Source organism: Geotrypetes seraphini, chromosome 11 (assembly GCF_902459505.1).
Source record: "Geotrypetes seraphini chromosome 11, aGeoSer1.1, whole genome shotgun sequence".
NCBI classification, from domain to species: Eukaryota; Metazoa; Chordata; class Amphibia; order Gymnophiona; family Dermophiidae; genus Geotrypetes; species Geotrypetes seraphini.
Window position 1 is genome coordinate 86,040,513 of NC_047094.1, and position 22,763 is coordinate 86,063,275.

At 42.3% G+C, this 22,763-nt stretch overlaps 1 protein-coding gene across 4 annotated transcripts in view; it reads left to right on the top strand.

The window, feature by feature from the left end:
* The first annotated feature begins 4,019 nt into the window (after window positions 1–4,019).
* KCNQ2 (potassium voltage-gated channel subfamily Q member 2) overlaps window positions 4,020–22,763 on the top strand; it is a 233,310-nt gene continuing 214,566 nt past the window's right edge. For all 4 annotated transcript variants that reach the window (XM_033914169.1, XM_033914168.1, XM_033914171.1 and 1 more), the window contains exon 1: window positions 4,020–4,315. In XM_033914169.1, coding sequence (XP_033770060.1) covers window positions 4,020–4,315 — 296 coding nt within the window. The remainder of the gene's footprint in view (window positions 4,316–22,763) is intronic.

Consider the following 22,763-nt stretch of genomic DNA (forward strand, 5'->3'; position numbering starts at 1 on the left):
TGCATGTTCCCCCCTTCTTTGCAGCGTCCTCCAGCTTCTCCCCTGGCCTCCCGGTCTTAGTTTCAGCTAATTACCATGCCTGCAGAGAGGATCACCGGTGCTGTAACATTCCTTGCAGGCTGCCATCGGCCTCCGCATGTTCCCTCTGCCGCGGTCCTGCTCCTCCTCTAATGTCAGGGGCAGGATCGCAGCAGAGGGAACATGATTCTGAGGATCGCTACAGCACTGGCAATCCTCTCTGCATGCTACTGCAATTATCTGAAGGTAAGAACTGGAGGCCAGGGGGGAAGCCGGAGGACGCTGCAAAGAGCCGGCAGCACTAGTACAGACTGCGGGCCGCAAAATAGCACTTGGAGGGCCGCATGTGGTCCCCGGGCCGCGAGTTTGAGACTACTGCTCTAGAAGAATCCACCAGTGACCTGGATTGGCCACTATGAGAACGGGCTACTGGGCTTGATGGACCAATGGTCTGACACAGTAAGGCTATTCTTATGTTCTTATCAGGAGGTGTTTCTCTCCTTCCCCACTGGCATGCTCATACAGTTCCTGAAATCAGCAGTATTCATAGTTGTAAACCAAATCTTTTCTATTGTAAGTAGGATATTATCCCTCATAGTTGCACAGAATAGAATTTGTGCAGAAATGAACAATAAAGTTTCTTGAATGCAAAGATAAAGAGCTGTTTTTGTTAGTCACAGCTAGCACAAAATTTGGTAACTCAGTCCTCTTTTTATACCTGAGTTACATGACCATGGATGAAGTAATTGAGTCCATAAATCCCCTGATAAACTGAATGAGAAATCCTTGGCTCCTTTAAGTAGCACAATAATCATAAAGGTTTTAATAAAAAGCTGTGAAACAGATCAAAAGGGCAAACCAGAAATGTATCCAAATCTGAAGCTCTGTTCAGTTTTGACCTTCATGAAAATGACCATGCCCTCATTAGAATAAGATCATTTCAAACAGGCTCTTCTACACTTTCTCCCACAGTTCCAGCCCCAATGGGTTCGCTGGTAGGCAGTGTTGGATTTATGTACAAGCTATAAGCTAGACAATCTACAGTTTAGGGCCTCATATTACAAGGAGCCTCAGCCTTCACTAGCTAAGGAATAATCTAAGGAAATACTTCTTTACAGAAAGGGTGGTGGAATAGTCTCCCAGTAGAGGTGGTGGAGACAAAGACTGTGTCTGAATTCAAGAAAGTGTGGGACAGGCATGTGGGATCTTAGGGAGAGGAGGAGATAGTGGATACTGCAGATGGGCAGACCGGATGGGCCATTTGGCTGTTATCTGCCATCATGTTTCTATTGAAGATTTTTTCCTGAGAGCTGCTTAGGACTTGCAGGCTCTTAGCTTTAGAACTCTTTCCCTATAGCAGGGGTGTCAAAGTCCCTCCTTGAGGGCCGCAATCCAGTTGGGTTTTCAGGATTTCCGCAATGAATATGCATGAGATCTATTAGCATACAATGAAAGCAGTGCATGCAAATAAATCTCATGCATATTCACTGGGGAAATCCTGAAAACCCAACTGGATTGTGGCCCTCGAGGAGGGACTTTGACACCCCTGCCCTATAGGCAAAGTATGCGGGGAGGAGACGGAGGTTAAGAGCTTAGTTAACACTACAGAAACAACGCACAGGCTTTTACACACGTGTAATGTATGTATTGGAATAGCTCTAGTGTCTGGTGCTGAAAGGACAGCTCCTGTATGGAAGCAGTTCAACTAGCAGGTGGAACTCATTACTGCAGTGTAGAATCCGGACCAAAAATATCCTTACATATGACTGCTAATAATATATTCAAGTATGAAGATGGTGTAAAAACCCAATAAAGCAGATGGCTAAAGAAAAAACATAATGGACCTACTATTTACAGCAGTGTCTCTCTAAACTTTATTTTTAATTCTGGAACATTAAACAGAGCAAATTTTTTTTCATGGCACATTATAACTGAAATTATAAAATTGCAAAACCAACAAAAAATTAAGGACCCCCTTTTATGAGGCCGCGTTAAGCTTTTTTTTTTAAAATTATTGCTGGCTGCGATGGTATTAGCTCCGATGCTCAAAGCAATTCTATGAGCATCGGAGCTTTCACCGCCACGGCTGGCAATAAAAAAAAGCCTAACATGGCTTCATAAAAAGGGGGTAAATTTGAGAGCTATTTATTTAAAGTTCTTTAAGCTATGTGTGGGTAATTGTAACAATGGTGAAACTAAAGTAGATAGAATAGAATTGCTAATCAATGTGGTGGATGTGCTTATTTTTGAGTGCAAATTAACTCAAAATGTGGCTTGATAATTGACAAGCAAACACGCATTTCATCATCCACCATCTGCAGGCGTTCTCTTTTTTTTTTATACTTAATTTAATTTAATTTCTGTCAGAGCTGAAAAGCCAAGTTGACAAAGATAAGAAGGCCCAAATGGTAACCAAGCCTTGATTCCTTTATTGCTCAAGATAGGATAACTATCTGCATAAAAGATAAAACTAAAATTACTTGCTGTTAGTTTTCAAGGAGCAATCACGTCAATGAATGATGCTTGTCTGGGCAATTGTAACCTTACATACACAGACGCTCATAATATTGACAGACTCTTGCGTCCACGATTCTTACAGTGGTGTGGTGAGGGTGAGGGGCACCCCTCTCCCACCCTCTTCTCCACCCCTGCTCCTTTCCAATTCCCCCCCCTGCTGCGCGCACGCCCCCTCCCCTGTACCTTTTTAATTTTCCAGGCCTGAGCAACAGTATGAACTTGTCGGCTATCCCTATGATGTCACTTCCTGGGTGCGGGGCCCAGAAGTGACGTCAGAGAGAGGCGACACTGATGCATGTAGCAAGTTTGTAATGCTGCTCGAACAGGGAAAACTAAAGAGGTACGAGGGAAGGGAAAGGCTGCACGCCTGCAGCAGGGGGGGACGGGGAAGAGGACGGATGCCTGCATTCGTTACAAAGACCTCACCGAGGAGGACCCCCCTCCCCCCACCCGCTGCACTCCCCTTAGTACACCACTGGAAGTAAATGTCACCTATTCTAGTGTATACTTATGAGGGGAATTTTTACAAAAAAATTAAAATTCTGGAATCTCTAGTGGCACACCAAGACTCTCTTTGGGACACACCACAGTGCTGTGGCACACAGTTTGAGAGACAGTCTGAACTTTTACTTACCACCTTTATTTGCAGCTTAATGCCAGAGGGACACTAGCCTGTTTTTGACTTTTAGCAGGCTTATCATGTCTACTTTCTAATTCTTAAGGACTTTTTTATTGCTAAAGATTCATTTAAATCTATCGGGATAGAAAACCTTTTATGTCTAGAGCAGGGGTGTCAAAGTCCCACCTCCAGGGCTGCAATCCAGTCGGGTTTTCAGGATTTCCTCAATGAATATGCATGAGATCTATTAGTCTACACAACGAAAGCAGTGCATGCAAATAGATCTCATGCACATTCATTGGGGAAATCCTGCAAACCCGACTGGATTGCGGCCCTCAAGGAGGGACTTTGACACCCCTGGTCTAGAGACATTAGCTGTGCAATTAGGAATGTCTCTACAATAGCTTCAAATTTCCACAGGCTTCCATCAACCTTTCCTTCTACTGACTTACATAAACTAAGCACAGGATGTTTTACTTTATTATGTGTGGGGGTTTTTTTTTTCTGGAAACCGCTCCCCCCCCCCCCCCCAAACACTATTTACTGTGGTCCTTTAGCAAAGGTACCATCTGCTTTTCAATTTCCTTTTGGTGGCTCTCCTCTTCGGGGCAGGCAATAAAGGGTTACCAGAGCTGGGAGGAGCTCGGGAAGCGATTGCAGAGATTTGCTTTTGCGGGTTTTGGGTCTCACTTTCCACCAGCGACCGTCGAGGACGGCAGAGCAGAGCCTCTGCCCGTACCTGCGCCATGCTCCCCCCCGACGCCCCGGGGTTCCAAACCCGCCCGCTGCCCCCGCCCGGCCTTCACGGAGGCCCGATGGCATAGCAGGGACTGGCCCTTGCTCGCCCCCCCTCCCCCATCGAGCCATGGTGCAGAAATCGCGCAACGGAGGGGTGTACCCGGCCCCTTCCGGCGAGAAGAAGTTGAAAGTGGGCTTCGTGGGGCTCGACCCGGGCGGCCCCGACTCCAGCCGCGACGGGGCTTTGCTCATAGCGGGCTCGGACAGCATCAAGCGCGGCAGCATCCTTAGCAAACCCCGCTCGGGGGTCTCCGGGACGGGCAAACCCCCCAAACGCAACGCCCTTTACCGCAAGCTACAGAATTTCCTCTACAATGTCCTGGAGAGACCTCGGGGCTGGGCGTTCATATACCATGCTTACGTGTGAGTACCATGCCCAGGGCTGCGTATAGGTAGAACAGGGCTGCGAACACCAATACACCGTCATCTGATCTCTGCAGCCTTCACTGGCAGCATGGTTGGCATCAGATGGACTCTGTCAGCATCTGATCTCCCTCCAGCTGTACAGTACAGACGAATAACCCTTGCCACCAGCTTAGAATAGCTACTGTTTTGGTTAGATTGCTGCATGAAACTCTATATTCTACGGTCATTGTTCCCACCTTTATCTCCACCAGCTCAGGACTAGGCTGATAAAGTCTGCTGTGACCAAACTGGCAAGCTACTGCTTAACACCTGCTCTGGGCCCCATTCTTCTGACCCTGCAGAGCAAGCTTCGGGTAAAGGGTCTCTGCCTGCTTGCCTGCCTTCTTCGGGGCATTTTCTCTGCGGCGTTTAGATCTTAGAATTCCTTTTTCTCTTGGCTTAGTGCTTGGATGTGGTCGTGTGCCCCGTCCTTCGGGTTTCCCCATTCCTAGATGCGTGCACTTGTGTTTGTTGATGGTGTTCTGCTTGCAGGCAGTCTCCATAGCAATGTAGACTGAAAAGACAAAGACAAGGCTGATGCTCAGGGTCTTACCCCACCCCTCATTTGTCTGCTTGTCTGTCTTAGGGAATATTTAATACTACACACTGTATTGCAGAGGCTTTTTAAAAAAAATAATTTTTTTTTTGCTATTTTATTTCTTAATTCCACTGATCCCAGGAGGAAAAAAAAAAATCTAGTTTCATATAGCAAAGGCAGGATCCATGCTATGTGAATGCTGTTCTAGGTATGAACGCAGATAGATGTGCTTTGATAAACAAAGGCCATTTAATGTCGGATTTTTATTCCATTTTATGTCTAATTCCTAATTAGCTGGGGTGGGGGAGGGAGGTTGGTTGGACAAGTCTTCTAAAAATGAAGCTGATTGTTTCCAGCAGTCTCTGCGTAGGCCTCTCTGACTTATTTGCTGGACAGCGCTTCTGAAACGGCTCTTATCTGTTAATGTTCGGTGGATAGACAAGACCCAGGGCTGTTAAGTGAGCATGGGATCTGGAGCTTCATGTCAACCAGAGTCCAGTGGGAGTTTTTCAGTGTCTTCAGTTCCCAGCACACTCCAGGTTTAGTGGTCAGAGTTCAGGTTTTACAAATGGGCTCCTTTTACTAAACCGCGGTAGAGCTTCATACCGCAGGCCAGCGAGGTAAATGCTCCAACACTCATTCAATTCCTATAAGCGTCAGAGCATTTACCTTGGGGTAAGAAGTTCTACCGCGGTTTAGTGGGAAGGGGTAAAGCGCGGACTTGACGGACCTCGCGGATCTAAAACCGCACGTCCTCAAAAATCTGAGGTCCATGCCACTTGTAGTTAGTTTCTGGCTCTGACAGTCCTCGATGACAATTTAGCGCTGACGGATCCGTCTCAACATAGGGAGGGAAAAGTATTAGGATCCGTCGGCGCTAAAATGTCATAGAGTCTGACAGAGCCAAAGCTGGAGCAGCTCTAAAATGAATCCTTTAAACCGGTTTCCTAAAATCTGAGGTCCGCGCCACTTTTTAGTCTTGATGACATTTTAGCGCTGACGGATCCTAATACTTTTCCCTCCCTATGCTGAGATGAATCCGTCAGCACTAAGATGTCATCGAGGTCTGTAAGAGACAGAAACTACATGTGGATTTTTAAGGACGTGCGGTTTTAGATCCACGTCAGGTCCGTGTGGTCTGCGTTTTACCCCTTCCCCGGTTTAGTCAAAGCCAGCGAATGTGTGTGAACTTGGGCTTCTTTTATCAAGCTGGATAGTGGATGCTGGGATTGAATGGGCTTTGGTGTATTTGCTGCAGGCACTCACTACCAAGCTTGATTAAAAAAGGTCCTTAGTCTAAACATATAGCTCATTTCTCTCAGCCATTTTGTGAATGAAAGGCCCGATATTCAGAAAACACCAGTTGCTACATTTATCTGCCAAACCCCCTCCTTTACAAAGCTGAACTAGTGTTTTTACTGCCGGCCAGGGCGGTAACAGCTTGGATGCTCATAGGAATTCTGTTAGTACGGCAACCGGCACTAAAAACGCTAGCGCAGTTTTGCAAAGGAGGGGGTAAGTTAGCCTTCTAAATTTCTGTCCTACTGTATTTTCAGCCAAATTTAGGAACGTATCTTTGCAGCCAAACATTCATCGTAATTTAGAAGCTTCAAATGTACGCTTATTAATTTAGGCCTGCCAATTTGTTTGCCTTGCTGTATGAGCTTAATTTATGATCCCAGTTCTGAAAATCAGTGCTAAGCTCCTAATTTATTTTCCTCACCCTAAATCTACCCCTGTTACCACCCACTTTTAATGCATTTAAATTTAAGAATTGAGTGGAAAATTTGAGTAAAAATGTATGCACTCTATCTTACCCATGCTGAACGGCCCGCGCTGCTCCCGACGCTCATGGGAACTCAGTGAGGGTCGGGAGCAGCACAGGCCATTCAGAGTGGCTCTCTGCGCTAAAAACCGCTAGCGCAGTTTCGTAGACGAGGGGGGGTTAGAAAATGTTCAAAGAGTCCAATTTATGAGCATAACTCTCAACTCCCCACCTCCCTTTACGAAACCATGATAGAAGTTTCTACCGTGGCCCAGAGTGCTAAATGATCTGATGCTGCTCTAGCGGTCATAGAATTCCTTTGAATGTCAGAGCAGCGTCCGATCCTTTGGCACCCTGCGGTAGAAACCTCTACCATGGCTTAGTAAGAGGGCCAGATTCAGAAGCATAAATTCTCTGATTATTGGGCCTGAAGGGAGCTTAAAAGTGTTATGCATATAGATTTAGTACTGCAATCCATTTGCCTGGATTTATGAGCCCAGTGCTGAAAATTATTGCTGAGTGCGTGACCTTTTTTCCCCCACCCTAATTCCTCCCTTGTTGCCATTTATTCTTTATTTTTCTAAATTTAGGAATTTAGTGAGATTTTGAGTGTAAAGTTAAGGCACTCAACTCTAGTAAATTTTCAAAGAGACTATGTTAGGGGCATAAATCCTTTGAATATCAGGCTCTGTGTTCTAATTTGTACTGTAAGTAAACCAATCTAATCTAATCTAAATTGTCATTTCTAACCCACTTAATCTAATCTAGTCTTCAATTTATGTACTGGGTCATCTCCCAACGGAGCTCGACTCGGTTCACATGCAATTAAGACTAGAGTACCTAAGAAAGAGAGCATAAAAGAAAAAAAAAAAAACAACCCCTGGATTATCGTCAATTCTGTGATACTATAGTTAAGCCATTTAAATTTTGTGTAAACAGTAGAGTTTTCAGGGCTTTACAAAATGGTTGTAGCTGTCCTATCAGTGTAATGAAGTCAGAAAGTCCATTCCACATCTCTACCAATTTGAAGGCAAAAGATTGACTAAGCTTTCCTATAGATTTAATACCCTTAAGGTCCAAAGCGATTTATAACTGTTAAATGCAATATATAATTACACTCATATATCAAAAGTTGCAATAAAATTAAGCCAACATTATATCATTAAACCCTATTAACTGTCACAGTTTACAAATTTCTCAAATAAAAAAGCCTTCAGACCCTTGCAAAACTATATATAAGTAAATTGAAGTTTTAAAGACAATGGCAGAGTACTCCACATTTGAACAGATTGATAGGAAAAAGACTTTTGTAAGGCCTTTTGAATCTTATACTTTAAAAGAAGGACCTACCAAAGCACATGGTTATAGCCTACTCTAGGTGATAACATAATAAGATGAATCGCTTATGAAGCAGTTAGATTGTAGAAAATCTTAAAAATAATTCAGCAAAATTTGAAAATTATCCAAGCCTGAAATGAGAGCCAGTGCAGTTCCCTAAGCAAAGATGGCATGGGAAAATGTTTCCTTGCCTAAAAATCATTCTGCCTGCCGTATTTTATAGCAACTGTAAATGGGTTTTCAATTTTATTAATATGCCTTGATATAAAATACTGCAATAGTCCAGTTGCAATAAAATCAAGCTCTGGACTAAATCTAAAATGATGTTCACGAAAATAAGCTCTAATGGATGAACCAACCCTTCCACATTCCCACTATAGGGTTGGAACTCTGATCTTTAGCTTCAGTGTCAATATCTGTCATACAAAGATCACATGACACGACACATAGAAAGGGGTCAAAAGATCATAAAACATCAACTACAGAGAAGATCATGAATCCATTCTGAGGTCACTAGTGTGGAATAGCCCTACTTCTTTCACTAGTGATGAATACAATATAAATATTAATGTTGAATTAATGTCTGTTGAATTAATGTCTGAAAGCACATACATGTTTGAAACACAAGCTGCAGGCAGAAAAAGCAGACATGGATTCAGTATGTATTGTCATTATGGATGTATGTGTTTAAGGATATATATATATCCTTAAACACATACATCAAAACACATATATCCTTAAACACATACATCAAACACATACAACAAATATATATATATATTTTTTCACAATAACTACAAGGATGAATCTTTTGCAAAGCTGGACTAAAGTCTATTTCTGCTCATGAGCACTTCCCTTTCTGCACCACCATCTCACCCCTACCTCTCGGAACAATCTGCAAATAGGAGGTAACAGGGAAAATGCCATATATTAGCTTTACTCTTTGTGAATGACTGAATTGGTGAGTCATTCATACACCACCACTGATACTTATTCATATCCCATGTGTTTAGCTAGGATTCCTTGGAGTAATAGAATACAGGGAAATGTGAGCCCACTGTGGGGATACTTTGATTCATGTCCTGTCCCATACAGAAGCAAGTAAGGCCTATTATACCCTATGATATGAGATCCTAAGTAAAAGGTTTCGCAGAAGATATCTCTATTTGAATTTATTTATTTTAGAAAAGAGGATTTTAGTTTTTTCCATGTGACCTCCACAGATAATGGAACAGGGGACCCTTCTGTATATCCCACAGAAATTCAGTCCCGCATTCTCTCCCAGTATGAGTGGGGGCAGGAAATGATCCATCCACGTATTCTTCCTATAGAAACAAAATGGAATACAAAAAACTTTGAAGGTCAATACTCAAAAGGTTCAGGTGTCTAACACTGAGAACTAGGCTTCTAAATTGAAAATGTACAAATGCACATTTATTCTTAAAATTCTTACTACATTTAGCAGCCTAAAAAGTAGAAGGCACCAGGGATGGATTTAGAATAGGGAAAAAAAGTTAGGTGCTTTGCACTGATTTTCAGCACTTGGCAACTAAGGCCCATATTCTATAAACGGCACCTTAAGTTAGATGCCGGTAGGCACCCTTCTGGTACTTAACTTAAGTGGTACAAGCCATTTAAAAATGATTAAAATATCATTAAAAAATGTAGGCACCTAGAAAAATAGTGCCTTCATTGCATCTATGGAGGTAGCTTAGAATGCCTAAGGTCGAAGTAGGTGTGGCCAATGACAGAAACGACCTTAGGCATTCTAAGGCACATCCGTAGATGCGATTCTTATCAAAGGTAGGTGCCAAAATTGTAGACCTTTAAAACCTTGGCCTACATATCCAGTACCTACCTTTGACGAAAGCCACCATTCTGTAAATGGCACTGTTGCGTGACTAACATATGATTGGTGGCTGTTTATTAGATGGCTGTCAATAATGACACCATGTACAGAATCCGACCCTAAGGATCTCTTTTATCAAGCTGAATAGCACAGGACAACATAGTAAATGTACCAAACCCCTTAGGGATTGAATGGGCTTCAGTGTATTTGTCATGCAGCACTTGCTACTGTGGCTTGATTAAAAGAGGTCTTAAATGAGGCTCCAAAATCTAGGTAAAGGAATGACAGGCCTGAATTTAAGAGCATAAACTTTTAAGCATGTAAATGTAGGCAAATTTTCAGGTCACAATTGAGGTTCCTGTTTTACTGAAATAGGAGATAAATTTAGATACCTAATTTAGGGCTAGATTCACTAAGCAAACCGATCGTGTACCGATCGGTTTGCGACCTCTTTGCGACCTGATTTTACTCTGGCCTGATTCACTTACCCCTCTGCCGATCTGATTCCGATCTGCGCATGCAAATGAGGGGAATGGCATGCAAAGTAGGCAGGGACGTGATTCACAAAACAAATTTTACAAACTGACTGGGTTGGCCGTTCAAACCAAGAAGCGACTGCTTTCCGACTCTCCAGCTCCATTGCCGCCCTGCTCTCTGCATGCCCTGCTCTCTGCTGCCCCAACAATTATATCTCTCTGCCCTGAATTTCCCCTGCCTGCCGCCCTGAATCGCCGTCCTTCTCTCCCCCGAATCACCACCATGCTTTTCCCCGAATCTCTCCTGCCTGCTGCCCTGCTCTCCCCAGAATCACTGCCCTGCTCTCCCACGAATCTCTCCTGCCTGCCGCCCTGCTCTCCTCTGAATCGCCAGCCTGCTGTCCCCCGAATTGCCACCCTGCTTTCCCCCGAATTCTCCTGCCTGCCGCCCTGAATCTCTCCTGCCCTTCCCCGCACAGTGAGCCCGTGGGTTTAAGCAGGTTAAAACCACAGGCTCACAAAGAAGTTGAGAAAAAAAGTTTTAAAAAGAGGCTGCTGCTGCCCCTGGGGATGAAGTTGGGCCCCCCCCAAAAAACAAACAAACAAAAAAATGCAGCAAAAGACTACATGTGCATGTGCAGACCATCTACAGGGAAAACAGAGGTCTGCGTATGCATCTGGATCGCACACTAGCGATTCATGTCAGTGCATGGGGGCATTCCTCTGGGTGTCCCATTTGAATATTGTGGCTTGAAGAATCCATCGGACCTGCCCGGATCAGACACGAATCGGTTACGATCAGGCAGGTTAGTGAATCTAGCCCTTAGGGGTCCTTCTACCAAGCCACCCAAAAATGTGGCCAGCATTGTTTTTAGTGTGTGGGTTTCCCATGTGCTGAGGCCTCTTTTCTTATTAATAGCCATGCACAACTTGCAAAGTAGTATATGGCCATTAGCGTCTGTGTTCTCAATGCCACCTATGTAGTAGGCATGCAGGGCTCCTTTGCTATTTGGTCAAATAGCAAAGCTAACCGATGCAGGCCAAAGCTAACCGATTAGCACAGGACGTGCCTACACTTTGACCCCCAAACATATCCCCATGCTAAAGAATAAAATGTATTTTTTTAGTGTACGGGTGGTGCGTGCTGAGCCCACAGTTAGCGCATGGCTCCTGAGCATGTGTCACTTGCACCCTTTTTGGACAGCAGCAAGCACACGTTAGTGCTTATTGCTGCTTAAAAAGGACCCCTTAGGTACCTAAATTTAGGAACTTAGCCTTTTTGGACTCTCAGATCCCTAAACAATTGACCCGCCCTCCCTCTCCCTCCCCCCTCCCTATTCCACCTGAACTTACAGCACTGTTATAAATATAATCTGTTATCTTCATCTTATCGTAACTTTACGTTGCTATTTATCCCCAACAGGTCCTGTCGGACATCACCTACTAAAATGTACATATTACATTTTCGCTCAGCAAATTTTATTTCTATACTATTGCCTCCTGAGGTCTCTGATCTCTGTATTTCCTCTGAATATCTACTTATTGTATTTCGCTGAATGTCCAGCACTCTTGATTGTAAACCGCCTAGAAGTCGCAAGATTGTGGCGGTATAGAAGAATAAAGTTATTATTATTATTATTATGTGTGTCCGTCCATGACTTGCGTCTCTGCTAATTCATCTGCGCCAGCCGTTCATTGCTTTTCTTGTTTTGGTGTTGCGGATATTAGCTCATTACATGTTTTTCATGTGGAAGTGCTTTAAGCAATGTCCTTAAATTTTTCACACGTCAAATTTTGGGCTCAACCTAAAATACAGATAGTGCTGTCAGTTGGCCCGAGCTGCGTGAATAAGATAAGTGGAAAGACAGTGGTCTAAGCTGAAAGGAGCGATAAAAATGGCTACGGACCTTTATGTGAAGAAAATCAATAAAAACAAAAGAAAAAGGAAGCCGATATGGTTCTCCAACCTAGTGGCTGAGAAAATAAAGGCGAAAGAGTTGGCGTTCATGAAATATAAAAAACCCAAGAAGAGGAGAGCAGAAAGGACTACAGGGTGAAACTGAAAGAAGCCAAGAGAGAGATACGTTTGGCGAAGGCACAGGCGGAAGAACAAATGGCTAAAAATGTAAAAAAGGGAGATAAAAATTTTTTCAGATATATTAGTGAAAGGAGGAAGATAAAAAATGGAATTGCTAGGCTAAAAGATGCTGGGAACAAATATGTGGAGAGTGATGAGGAGAAAGCAAATGTGCTAAACAAATACTTCTGTTCTGTGTTCACAGAAGAAAATCCTGGAGAAGGACCGAGATTGTCCGGCAAAGTTACACGAGAAAATGGAGTAGATTCTGCGCCGTTCACGGAGGAGGGTGTTTATGAGCAACTTGAAAAACTGAAGGTGGACAAAGCGATGGGACCAGACGGGATCCATCCCAGGATACTAAGGGAACTCAGAGAGGTTCTGGCGAGTCCTATTAAAGACTTGTTCAACAAATCTCTGGAGACGGGAGTGATTCCTGGGGATTGGAGGAGAGCGGATGTGGTCCCTATTCATAAAAGTGGTCACAGGGATGAAGCAGGAAACTACAGGCCGGTGAGCCTCACTTCAGTTGTTGGAAAAATAATGGAAGTGTTGCTGAAAGAAAGGATAGTGTATTTCCTTGAATCTAATGGGTTACAGGATCCGAGGCAACATGGCTTTACAAAAGGTAAATCGTGCCAAACGAACCTGATTGAATTTTTTGATTGGGTGACCAGAGAGCTGGATCGAGGACATATGCTAGATGTAATTTATTTGGATTTCAGCAAAGCCTTTGATACAGTTCCTCATAGGAGGCTGTTGAACAAACTTGAAGGGCTGAAGTTAGGACCCAAAGTGGTGAACTGGGTCAGAAACTGGCTGTCGGACAGACGCCAGAGGGTGGTGGTTAATGGAAGTCGCTCGAAGGAAGGAAAGGTGACTAGTGGAGTCCCTCAGGGTTCGGTGCTGGGGCCAATCCTGTTCAATATGTATGTGAGTGACATTGCTGAAGGGTTAGAAGGAAAAGTGTGCCTTTTTGCAGATGATACCAAGATTTGTAACAGAGTAGACACCGAAGAGGGAGTGGAAAATATGAAAAAGGATCTGCAAAAGTTAGAGGAATGGTCTAATGCCTGGCAACTAAAATTCAATGCAAAGAAATGCAGAGTAATGCATTTGGGGATTAATAATAGGAAGGAACCGTATATGCTGGGAGGAGAGAAGCTGATATGCACGGACGGGGAGAGGGACCTTGGGGTGATAGTGTCCGAAGATCTAAAGGCGAAAAAACAGTGTGACAAGGCAGTGGCTGCTGCCAGAAGGATTCTGGGCTGTATAAAGAGAGGCGTAGTCAGTAGAAGAAAGAAGGTGTTGATGCCCCTGTACAGGTCATTGGTGAGGCCCCACTTGGAGTATTGTGTTCAGTTTTGGAGACCGTATCTGGCGAAAGACGTAAGAAGACTTGAGGCGGTCCAGAGGAGGGCGACGAAAATGATAGGAGGCTTGCACCAGAAGACATATGAGGAGAGACTGGAAGCCCTGAATATGTATACCCTAGAGGAAAGGAGAGACAGGGGAGATATGATTCAGACGTTCAAATACTTAAAGGGTATTAACGTAGAACAAAATCTTTTCCAGAGAAAGGAAAATGGTAAAACCAGAGGACATAATTTGAGGTTGAGGGGTGGTAGATTCAGGGGCAATGTTAGGAAATTCTACTTTACGGAGAGGGTGGTGGATGCCTGGAATGCGCTCCCGAGAGAGGTGGTGGAGAGTAAAACTGTGACTGAGTTCAAAGAAGCGTGGGATGAACACAGAAGATTTAGAATCAGAAAATAATATTAAAGATTGAACTAGGCCAGTTACTGGGCAGACTTGTATGGTCTGTGTCTGTGTATGGCCGTTTGGAGGAGGATGGGCAGGGGAGGGCTTCAGTGGCTGGGAGGGTGTAGATGGGCTGGAGTAAGTCTTAACAGAGATTTCGGCAGTTGGAACCCAAGCACAGTACCGGGTAAAGCTTTGGATTCTCGCCCAGAAATAGCTAAGAAGAAAAAAAAAATAAAAAAATTTTAAATTGAATCAGGTTGGGCAGACTGGATGGACCATTCGGGTCTTTATCTGCCGTCATCTACTATGTTACTATGTTACTATTAACCATTTGGTGTCTGTGAACTACATTGTCAGATTGAAAAACACGAGCATGCTCATTCTCACCGCATGCATTGCTTTTCTTCTGAGTGAAGCAAATGAGTGTCACATTCTGAATAATTTTTGTGAAGAGCCAATGAACGTAATTGCTTGTTCCAAAGGCCTACTGAGGAAGCCCATTTTGGGCAAAACCATTGGCTGGGTCGAGGCAGCTGTGGGAATACCATGATTTTGAGCTGCAGAAATTCTGTTACTTATAGACATTAAGATAACTCAGTGTGATTTTAACATTTTTTTTTTTTTTTGCTAAGGGCAAGTTTGTCTTGCTAAATTGAAATGTGCTATGATGATATTTGAGGGACCTTTGATATACAGCGATCTCCTAATATTTGAGCCCTCTCATATTTTTGTTTTAATTTCTTTGTTTAAAGTTATTATAAATATTTCCTTTTTACGGAGTTGTTCATTGTAATTGTGGGACATCAGAACGAACAGGCTGCACTGCAGGTCATTGAGCAGAGGCTCCCATTATCCCTGAAGTTATCCTCACATACTTCGAGGTTCTGATAAAAGAAAATAATATTCCTAGTACAGTTTTCATGATAATAAAAGAACCATCCTTCAAGTTCCCCGTCAAGATGAAATCATTCTGCTTGATGATGTTGCCTTGTGTTGCCAGCAAGAATTGGCTCTGATGCAATTTTGTAGCTCTTCTGAATGATGCTACAGTACAGTATTTGTTTTTGGTCTCATGTTCTCTAGTTTTGTGCTGAAAGCAGTAGGATGATTGGATTGAAATGTCCCTGGTCTTGGCTTCTCTTATATATGCGTGGAAATAATGATCTTGTCAATCCAATCCACTGCATCCTATATCAAGAGAGCTGTAGACTAGGCACAGCCAATCACAGCAGTTTATCAGCCTCTCATTTCTGCTGAAGGCTCTAATTGGCGCTCAGGCACTGATCGGAAAGTAAGGCTGCAACAGCTCAGACCCTGCTGGAAACTTTTGCCCGCAAATGTGGTACACCCAGCGACGACAGAGAATCATCCAGGAGTGCTCCTTTTAATATTAATGAGCACATTTTACTAACATTGCAATATTAATGACCTCATTGTGCTACATTTGTGTGGCAGCATTTTGAGACAGCTAGGAAGCTCGGAAAAGACCACGGCAAGCCGTTCTGATAATCAGTCGGTAAAATACTGCCCCGCAAACTCTCAATAAGCTGAGAGGTAAGGAGCGTTATTCCTGCTTCCCAGCCATCCTGGAACATAAGACGTTTGAATCAAAGATGACCAGACACTATGAAACAAGCAGAGAGGGGTCCAGTTGAGGAATAAATTTCTAGGGATGGGAAGCCAGAGTATTTTTGTGTTGTGTCATCCCCTGTGTTACTTCCAGGAATATTAATTTTATTTGTTTTTTATCATCTTGGGCACAAACTCATTCCTCCCAACATTAGGTTGCCGGAGGTCAGCATTGTTATAAATGCTGACCATTGGCGGATAGATTAGTCCTTAATAGTCAGTGCTAAGCCATGTCTGGAAATCTGCACTGAATGTCAGTGGCTAACATTTGTGGGATGGCCACCTGGAGCTTATGCAGGCCCAGCTGATGATATTCAGCTGGGACCACTGAAGACAATTAGGTGGGCCCTGTCTGAATATTGGGCTGGGCCCTGCATAAAAAATGTGTCCGTATCCCTCTGACCTTACCTCCTTTCTCCCCCTCCCCCCAGCAAGGTCTGCAGGCCCTTACAGCCTAATTGTACAACAGGTGCTAAAAACTGCATGTGCAAATATGGACACGTGTGCAATTGAATTGAATAAAGCGAGCTACTTAGTGCCAATAATTGGGATCTTATCAAGCAATTATTGGCGCTAATTGAAAAATTAAAATGTGTGGATGTGTATTTAGGCACAGGATCCGAAAAGGGGTTGTGCCCATAGAAGGGTCGTGGGTGGATCAGGGGCATTTCTGCAATTTATGTGCCTGGTTGTAGAAAAGGAGGATCATGCCTAATTTAGGCACTAGGCTTTTTACCTAGAGTTAGGCACAATCCCCAGTTTTGCCAAACGCTATTCTATAAATGGCACTAACTTTCAGCCCCAGGAAAACAGGAGATACCAACGTCCCACAACTTGGAAAGTGGAGAACAAACAGTGAAGGAGACTCTAGTGTTCAATACCTTTTATTGTATGTCAAGACTCAACATGATCGTGTTTCGGCCCAAATGAGCCTGCCTCAGAAATTTGAAGTCATAGTGTTGATTAAGTACACTGTCCTTCTAAGTCAGTCACAAAACAATTTTATAAAACATGGAAAGAGGCTCAAAGAGCCGACGTCGTGGTCCTAACAGAAAGCTTGGCCACAGATACTTGTACACAATTTCCTCCAAAGGAGTGAAGGTTGATGTTTCAAATTCTATGTTCTCCACACAGCTAAATATTGAACTGTTTGACTTCTTCTTTGGCTTTCCTTACCAGTGTAAGAAAAGAAAGACAAAAATGCAGACTGTAGAAATATCTGTCACACCCTGTCTTGGCACATCCTATCAATAAAACAATGTATTACATATGATAGAGGTCTATAAAATACTGAGTGGAATGGAGTTGGGAGATTTGAATTTCATGTTTACTGTTTCCAAAAGTACAAGGACCGGGGGGCATGCAATGAAGCTCTAAGTAGTAAATTTAAAACAAATAAGAGAAAATATTTCTTCATGCAATGTATTTGAACTCTGGAATTCATTGCCAGAGAATGTGGTAAAAGCAGTTTAGCAAAATTTAAAAAAGGTTTGGACAGGTTCCTAAAAGAAAAGTCTATAAACCTTTTTTTTTTTTTTTAATTCTTTATTCATTTTCAAACTTAGAATGTGTGACAAATGTTCAAACAAATTAACAATAAATACATCACTTAATAATCAGCAATGATACAAATGATAAACTCTTATCACCTCCCCTTCCCATCCTTTCCTAACATATGATCAAATATCTTGTAGAATATGTAATAATAAAAATAACCCCCCTCCCCCCTCACTACTAAACATGTAAATTTAAAGGAAACAAACTCATCTAATCAGTACAATACTTTGTTAATGGCTCCCACACATCCTGAAATTTCCTAAAACAACCCCGCTGTATTGCAATAAATCTCTCCATAAAGAATTCCACCAAAAATTATAATTTAATCTACTCCAATCTTTCCAATTATACGTAATTTGTTGAATGGCAACACCAGTCATTATGAGTAATAATTTGTTATTTTATGTAGAAATCTGACTTTTTGCTCTCATTGCCATACCAAATAGCACAGTATCATAGGATAATGCAACTGGGCTATCTAATAAACAATTAATTTGGTCCCAAATTGATTTCCAGAAATTCATAATAAATGGACAATAGAATAATAAATGATCTAAAGTCCCTGCTTCGAGATGACAGTGCCAACATCTATTAGACTTAGAGCTATCCAATTTTTGTAACCGAACAGGGGTCCATAACGCTCTATGTAACAGAAAAAACCAAGTTTGTCTCATAGATGCTGACACTGTATATCTCATCCTCCAAGACCAAATTCGTGGCCATTGAGATGCAGTAATTTGATGCTTAATCTCAATGCTCCAAATGTCTCTTAAACCAGTGTTTAATTTTTTTTTTTTAATAAACCCATTTAATAATTTATACCACTGGGCGGCCATTATTAAGATGGACTTGGGAAAACCTACTACTTATTCCTGGGATATCTGCATAAAATCTCTTTTACTCTTTTGGGATCTTGCCAGATACTTGTGACATATAGATTGGTCAGTATAGGAAACAGGATACTGAGCTTGATAGACCTTCAATCTGTCCCAATATGGCAATTCGGATGCTCTTAAATTAGAATCTAATTAACAATAGCCATGTACATCCAGGCTTTGCTGGACCTGATAATGGCAGCACGATTCTTGAAAGCAAGTGATGAATGCCCTAAATTAGTCCAATAAAAGTACTTCAGATTGTTCTGGGAAACAGACTAATTGCAGGAGCTAAGCTCTTTGCAACAGAAGTTAACTAAAGGGAACAAGTGACTCATATCATTCTCTCATTTCTTTAAAACAAGTTGAAAATTTGGGGACCGTGCCATTCTGTGCTTGTCTAGTTTAGCATCCTATCAAAAGATGCTGCAGAGTACTGTTACTATGGATACATGGAAGGCAATGCTGTCCTTCTGCAGTACTCAGCAAGTGCTTTGCTCTCTAGCACAAGGTTTCTGTGTTTGTGGATACCTTGTCCTGTCTGTTCACCTGAATATAATGACCAGAGTACATACTATATGCCCCATTTCCTCTGCCTGCTCTGACACAAATCTAGTTGTTAGGTGTAAAGCGCCAAGTTCTGACATCTGAAAAATCTTCTGTACTAAAATTTTGTTTGAATGATATCGGAACAGGGATGGTTTTAAGTCAGTGGATTGATCTCTTCTTCAGCTCAGTACTGAGAGCTAGAATAGGGACCTCAGCTAACACACATTTGCAGTCATTAACCATGACATGTCCATTTTGTGGTGAGTAGTAGAAACTCTTTTGAAAGTGCACTAGTTTCAATCTAAGAACATATCATATGCTGTGCTGGGTCTGACCAAAGGTCCATTGAGCACAGCATCAAATATCATTGCAGCTCCTTGCGACCTTGGACAAGTCACTTAACCCTCCATTGCCTCAGGTAGAAGCTTAGACCGTAAGCTCTTAAAGGATAGAAAAAATGCCTACTATATCTCAATGTATACCACATGAACTGCTTTTGGGCTTGTAGGCAGGGCAGGATTAACCAATAGGCCAAGTAGGTACGTGCCTAGGGCCCAAAATGGTCAGGAGGGCCCGATGAAGAAGGGCATCAACATTGTTGTTTCCCAATGGCGATGGGCCCCCTCCAGCATCGATCGGCAACACAGACCCCCCGATCGGCAAGCGGGCCCCACCCCGATCGGCAACACGGCCCCCCCTATCGACGGAAAGTATGACAAGCAAGCAACGCGGGTAAGAAAGGCAACGGGAACTGTAATTGTGCAAGCGGTGCTGCTTGCCCAAAGCTTCCCTCTGATGCAACTTCCTGTTTCCGCCTGGGCACATGGTGGGGTGGGGCAGGGCAGGGGGCCCAGTGTACTTGTGTGCCTAGGGGCCCTCAATGAATTAATGCTGCCCTGCTTGTAGGCAATGTATAAGAAATTTTTATAAAGTGACCAATCCAGATCATACATTCTTGGGAGGATCTCAAAGAGGTAGACCCATTCCATGTTGCTGATGCCCAGCAATAAGTGGTGACATTCCCAAACTTGTCCAAATTCTTTTAAACTAGCTGTGCTAACTGCTTTGAGCCCGTCATCCAGAAATTTCCATAGCTGGGCCATTTAGCATGAAATATGAAAAAGCAGGCAAAGCAAAAGATTTCTCAGAGTTCTGTTGAATCCCATGCTGGGGGATTTAGAGTTCAGCTTGTTTACAAGATGTTTACGAATAGCAAATGTGCTGCTAATGCTAAGTTTGTGCTGCTCTGATTCTTCCTCACAAGAGGTAGCCCATCCACTTCATTCCCAAGATGATGTCTTGTTAGGATTAGAATGGAAATCTTTTCCTATTGCTACTCTTTCGTGTTCTTTTTCTGTCTCCAAGGAAAATGATACCAGAGTTCTCAGCAATGCCCATGCAGTGACAACCTTCTACTGGGATAGGGGCAGGGTGGAGGGGGGGGAGGACTGTTACTGGTTTTCCTGTTAAATCAGGATGCTCAAAGACAGGACCACAATGGAATATGAGTAGGTAGAGTTGGATTTTTTATTTTTTTATTTTTTGCTACTTTTAGGTGCTGTTTGAGCCAGTCAGCTCACCTAGAAATATAAAACCATTGACCCATCTGTTCCCTAATTATACAGGAATGCCAAGAACAAAGCAGTGCCATGAGGTGACTCCAGGTCATCGGTAACAGGCTGAACCAGTTCTGGTTTTCTTCCATTACATCCATGAAGTTATTGATTTGATTTTTTGTACAGAAACTAATGCAACAAGCCCATAGGTGGAATGAGGTCAAAACTTGAACTGGCTCATTCTTTATATCTATTTCTATATCTATCTATATCTATATCTATATATCTGTATTCATTTTTCATTCTAAACACAGTGCATAAAGGAATACATACAAATAATTTTAAAAACAGCACTTACATCCATCAATAAATACATGAGAAATCATTTCCCCCCCCCTCCCACCCACCCTAATTCCAATGTATACAATAAAACCATACAACAGTACATACATGTAATTAATAAACAAATCCTAATAAAATATCTCTCTCCCTCCCCCTCCCCTGGATGTACAAATCAAACAGGTAATAGGGGAATAATACATTTAATTAATATAAAATTGGTCAATGGACCCCACATCAGTTTAAACAACTTATTATTACCCATTTGTTCAGAATTCATTTTCTCATATGTATAACACAAGCATAATGAATTCCACCAAAAAGTGAAATGTAATCTATCAAAATTCTTCCAGTTTTTAGTGACCATTTGCATGGCTACCCCAGTCATTATACCAAGTAATCTGCTTTTATGTCTATCCATTGGTGGTGCAGGAGATAACAATGTCCCACAGATTACCGCTTCATACGACAGCAGAACCACAGTCTCCAGAATCAAATTAACTGGCTCATTCTGTCTCTGTTGACTTGGAGTCACCTGATAACTCCCACTACAGGGTATACTAACATTGCAGCCTAAGAAATGATAGCACTTAAAGACAGTTGTGTCCTATTTTTCAACTGAGAGTTGCTTTGACAAAAACTTCAGTATGAAAACTCAAACCAGCACTAGACAAAGAGGCTCTGGTCCTGTGAAAGTTCCCTTCCAGCAAATCAGTTAATCCAGGTGTTTAAATACAACCAGAGAGACTTCTGTAAATAAAAGTAAGTTTTTTTCTACATAAACTTTCTCCACTCGGTCTCGCTTTCCCCTCCCCCCAGCCCACTCTAATCCAGTTCCCTTCTCTCACACTCTTTTCATGTTGTGTCTCAATTTCCATCCATCTCTTCCACCGGTCAGTCTCTGCCATGTTCTCTCCACCACTATCCCTCACCTATACACCGTCCCCACCCCCTATGCTTTCATGTTTGCTCTCCCCTAATATTTTGGGGGGCTTTCTGTTGGTACCATTTCTGTTTTGTTCCTTTGAACCATGTGATACTCAAACTTCTGCACTATTCTCACAGTCTGATAATGCAGAGGTTTGGCCATTGCAAAGCTCAGACTCACTTACATTGAAACATAGAATAAACTGAGTTTTTGGAGGATAGTCAGGATGTGATCCAGAGTAGGTCCACTCTGGTAATAACATGCATGAGTGAGATAGAAAAAATGTTAATAATGAAAACTTACTTCAAAAATAGGCTGAGCAAATTTTGTGGAGATTTGGTTAGGATTTTTCCTGATGTATCAAGAGCTAAACAATTGAGAAGAAAATAATTTCTAAAGTTAAAAACAAGGGATTTAGCTCTTGATGCATCATATTATTTAAAATTTCCATGTAAATGTCTTGTCAAAATACAAGACATTGAATATGTATTTTGGGACCCCATTCAATTGCAACAGTTTTTATTAGCTAGAGAACAGATTTTTTAGTTTTTATTGTTTCACAACTGAGAAATTGGAGGAAGTAAAAGTCCCGAGTAATGTTGAAGGGTTTAAGATTCATAAGTATGAATCAAGAACCATTTCTTTGTTTTCTTCATATTTTCTTGTAATTAGAAATGGTGCCATGTCTCCTCATTGTTGTGGGCTTTGAAAGGAATTTTGTTTGGTATGTATAAATACAGTTAAATTATGTTAAGAATCCTTTTTTTCCTTGGTATCATCTGATATTGTAACTATTAAATCTGCATAAATAAAAAAAAAAAAAAAAAAGAAAAGAAACATAGAATATGACGGCAGAAAAGGGCCTTCGGCCCAACAAATCTGCCCACTCAAATAACCCTCCCCCCTAAGTTCTTCTTTGAAGTGAACCCACATGTTGATCCCATTTGTTCTTAAAGTCAGTCACGTTATTGGCCTCAACTACCTGAAGTGGAAGATCATTCCAATGGTCAACCACCCTTTCAGTGAAGAAGTACTTTCTAGTGTCACCATGAAATCTCCTGCCCCTGATTTTTAGCGGATGCCCTCTTGACTCCTAGGTCCTGTAAGGAAAAAGATGTCTTCTTCCACCTCAATACAGCCAGTAACATATTTGAATGTCTCTA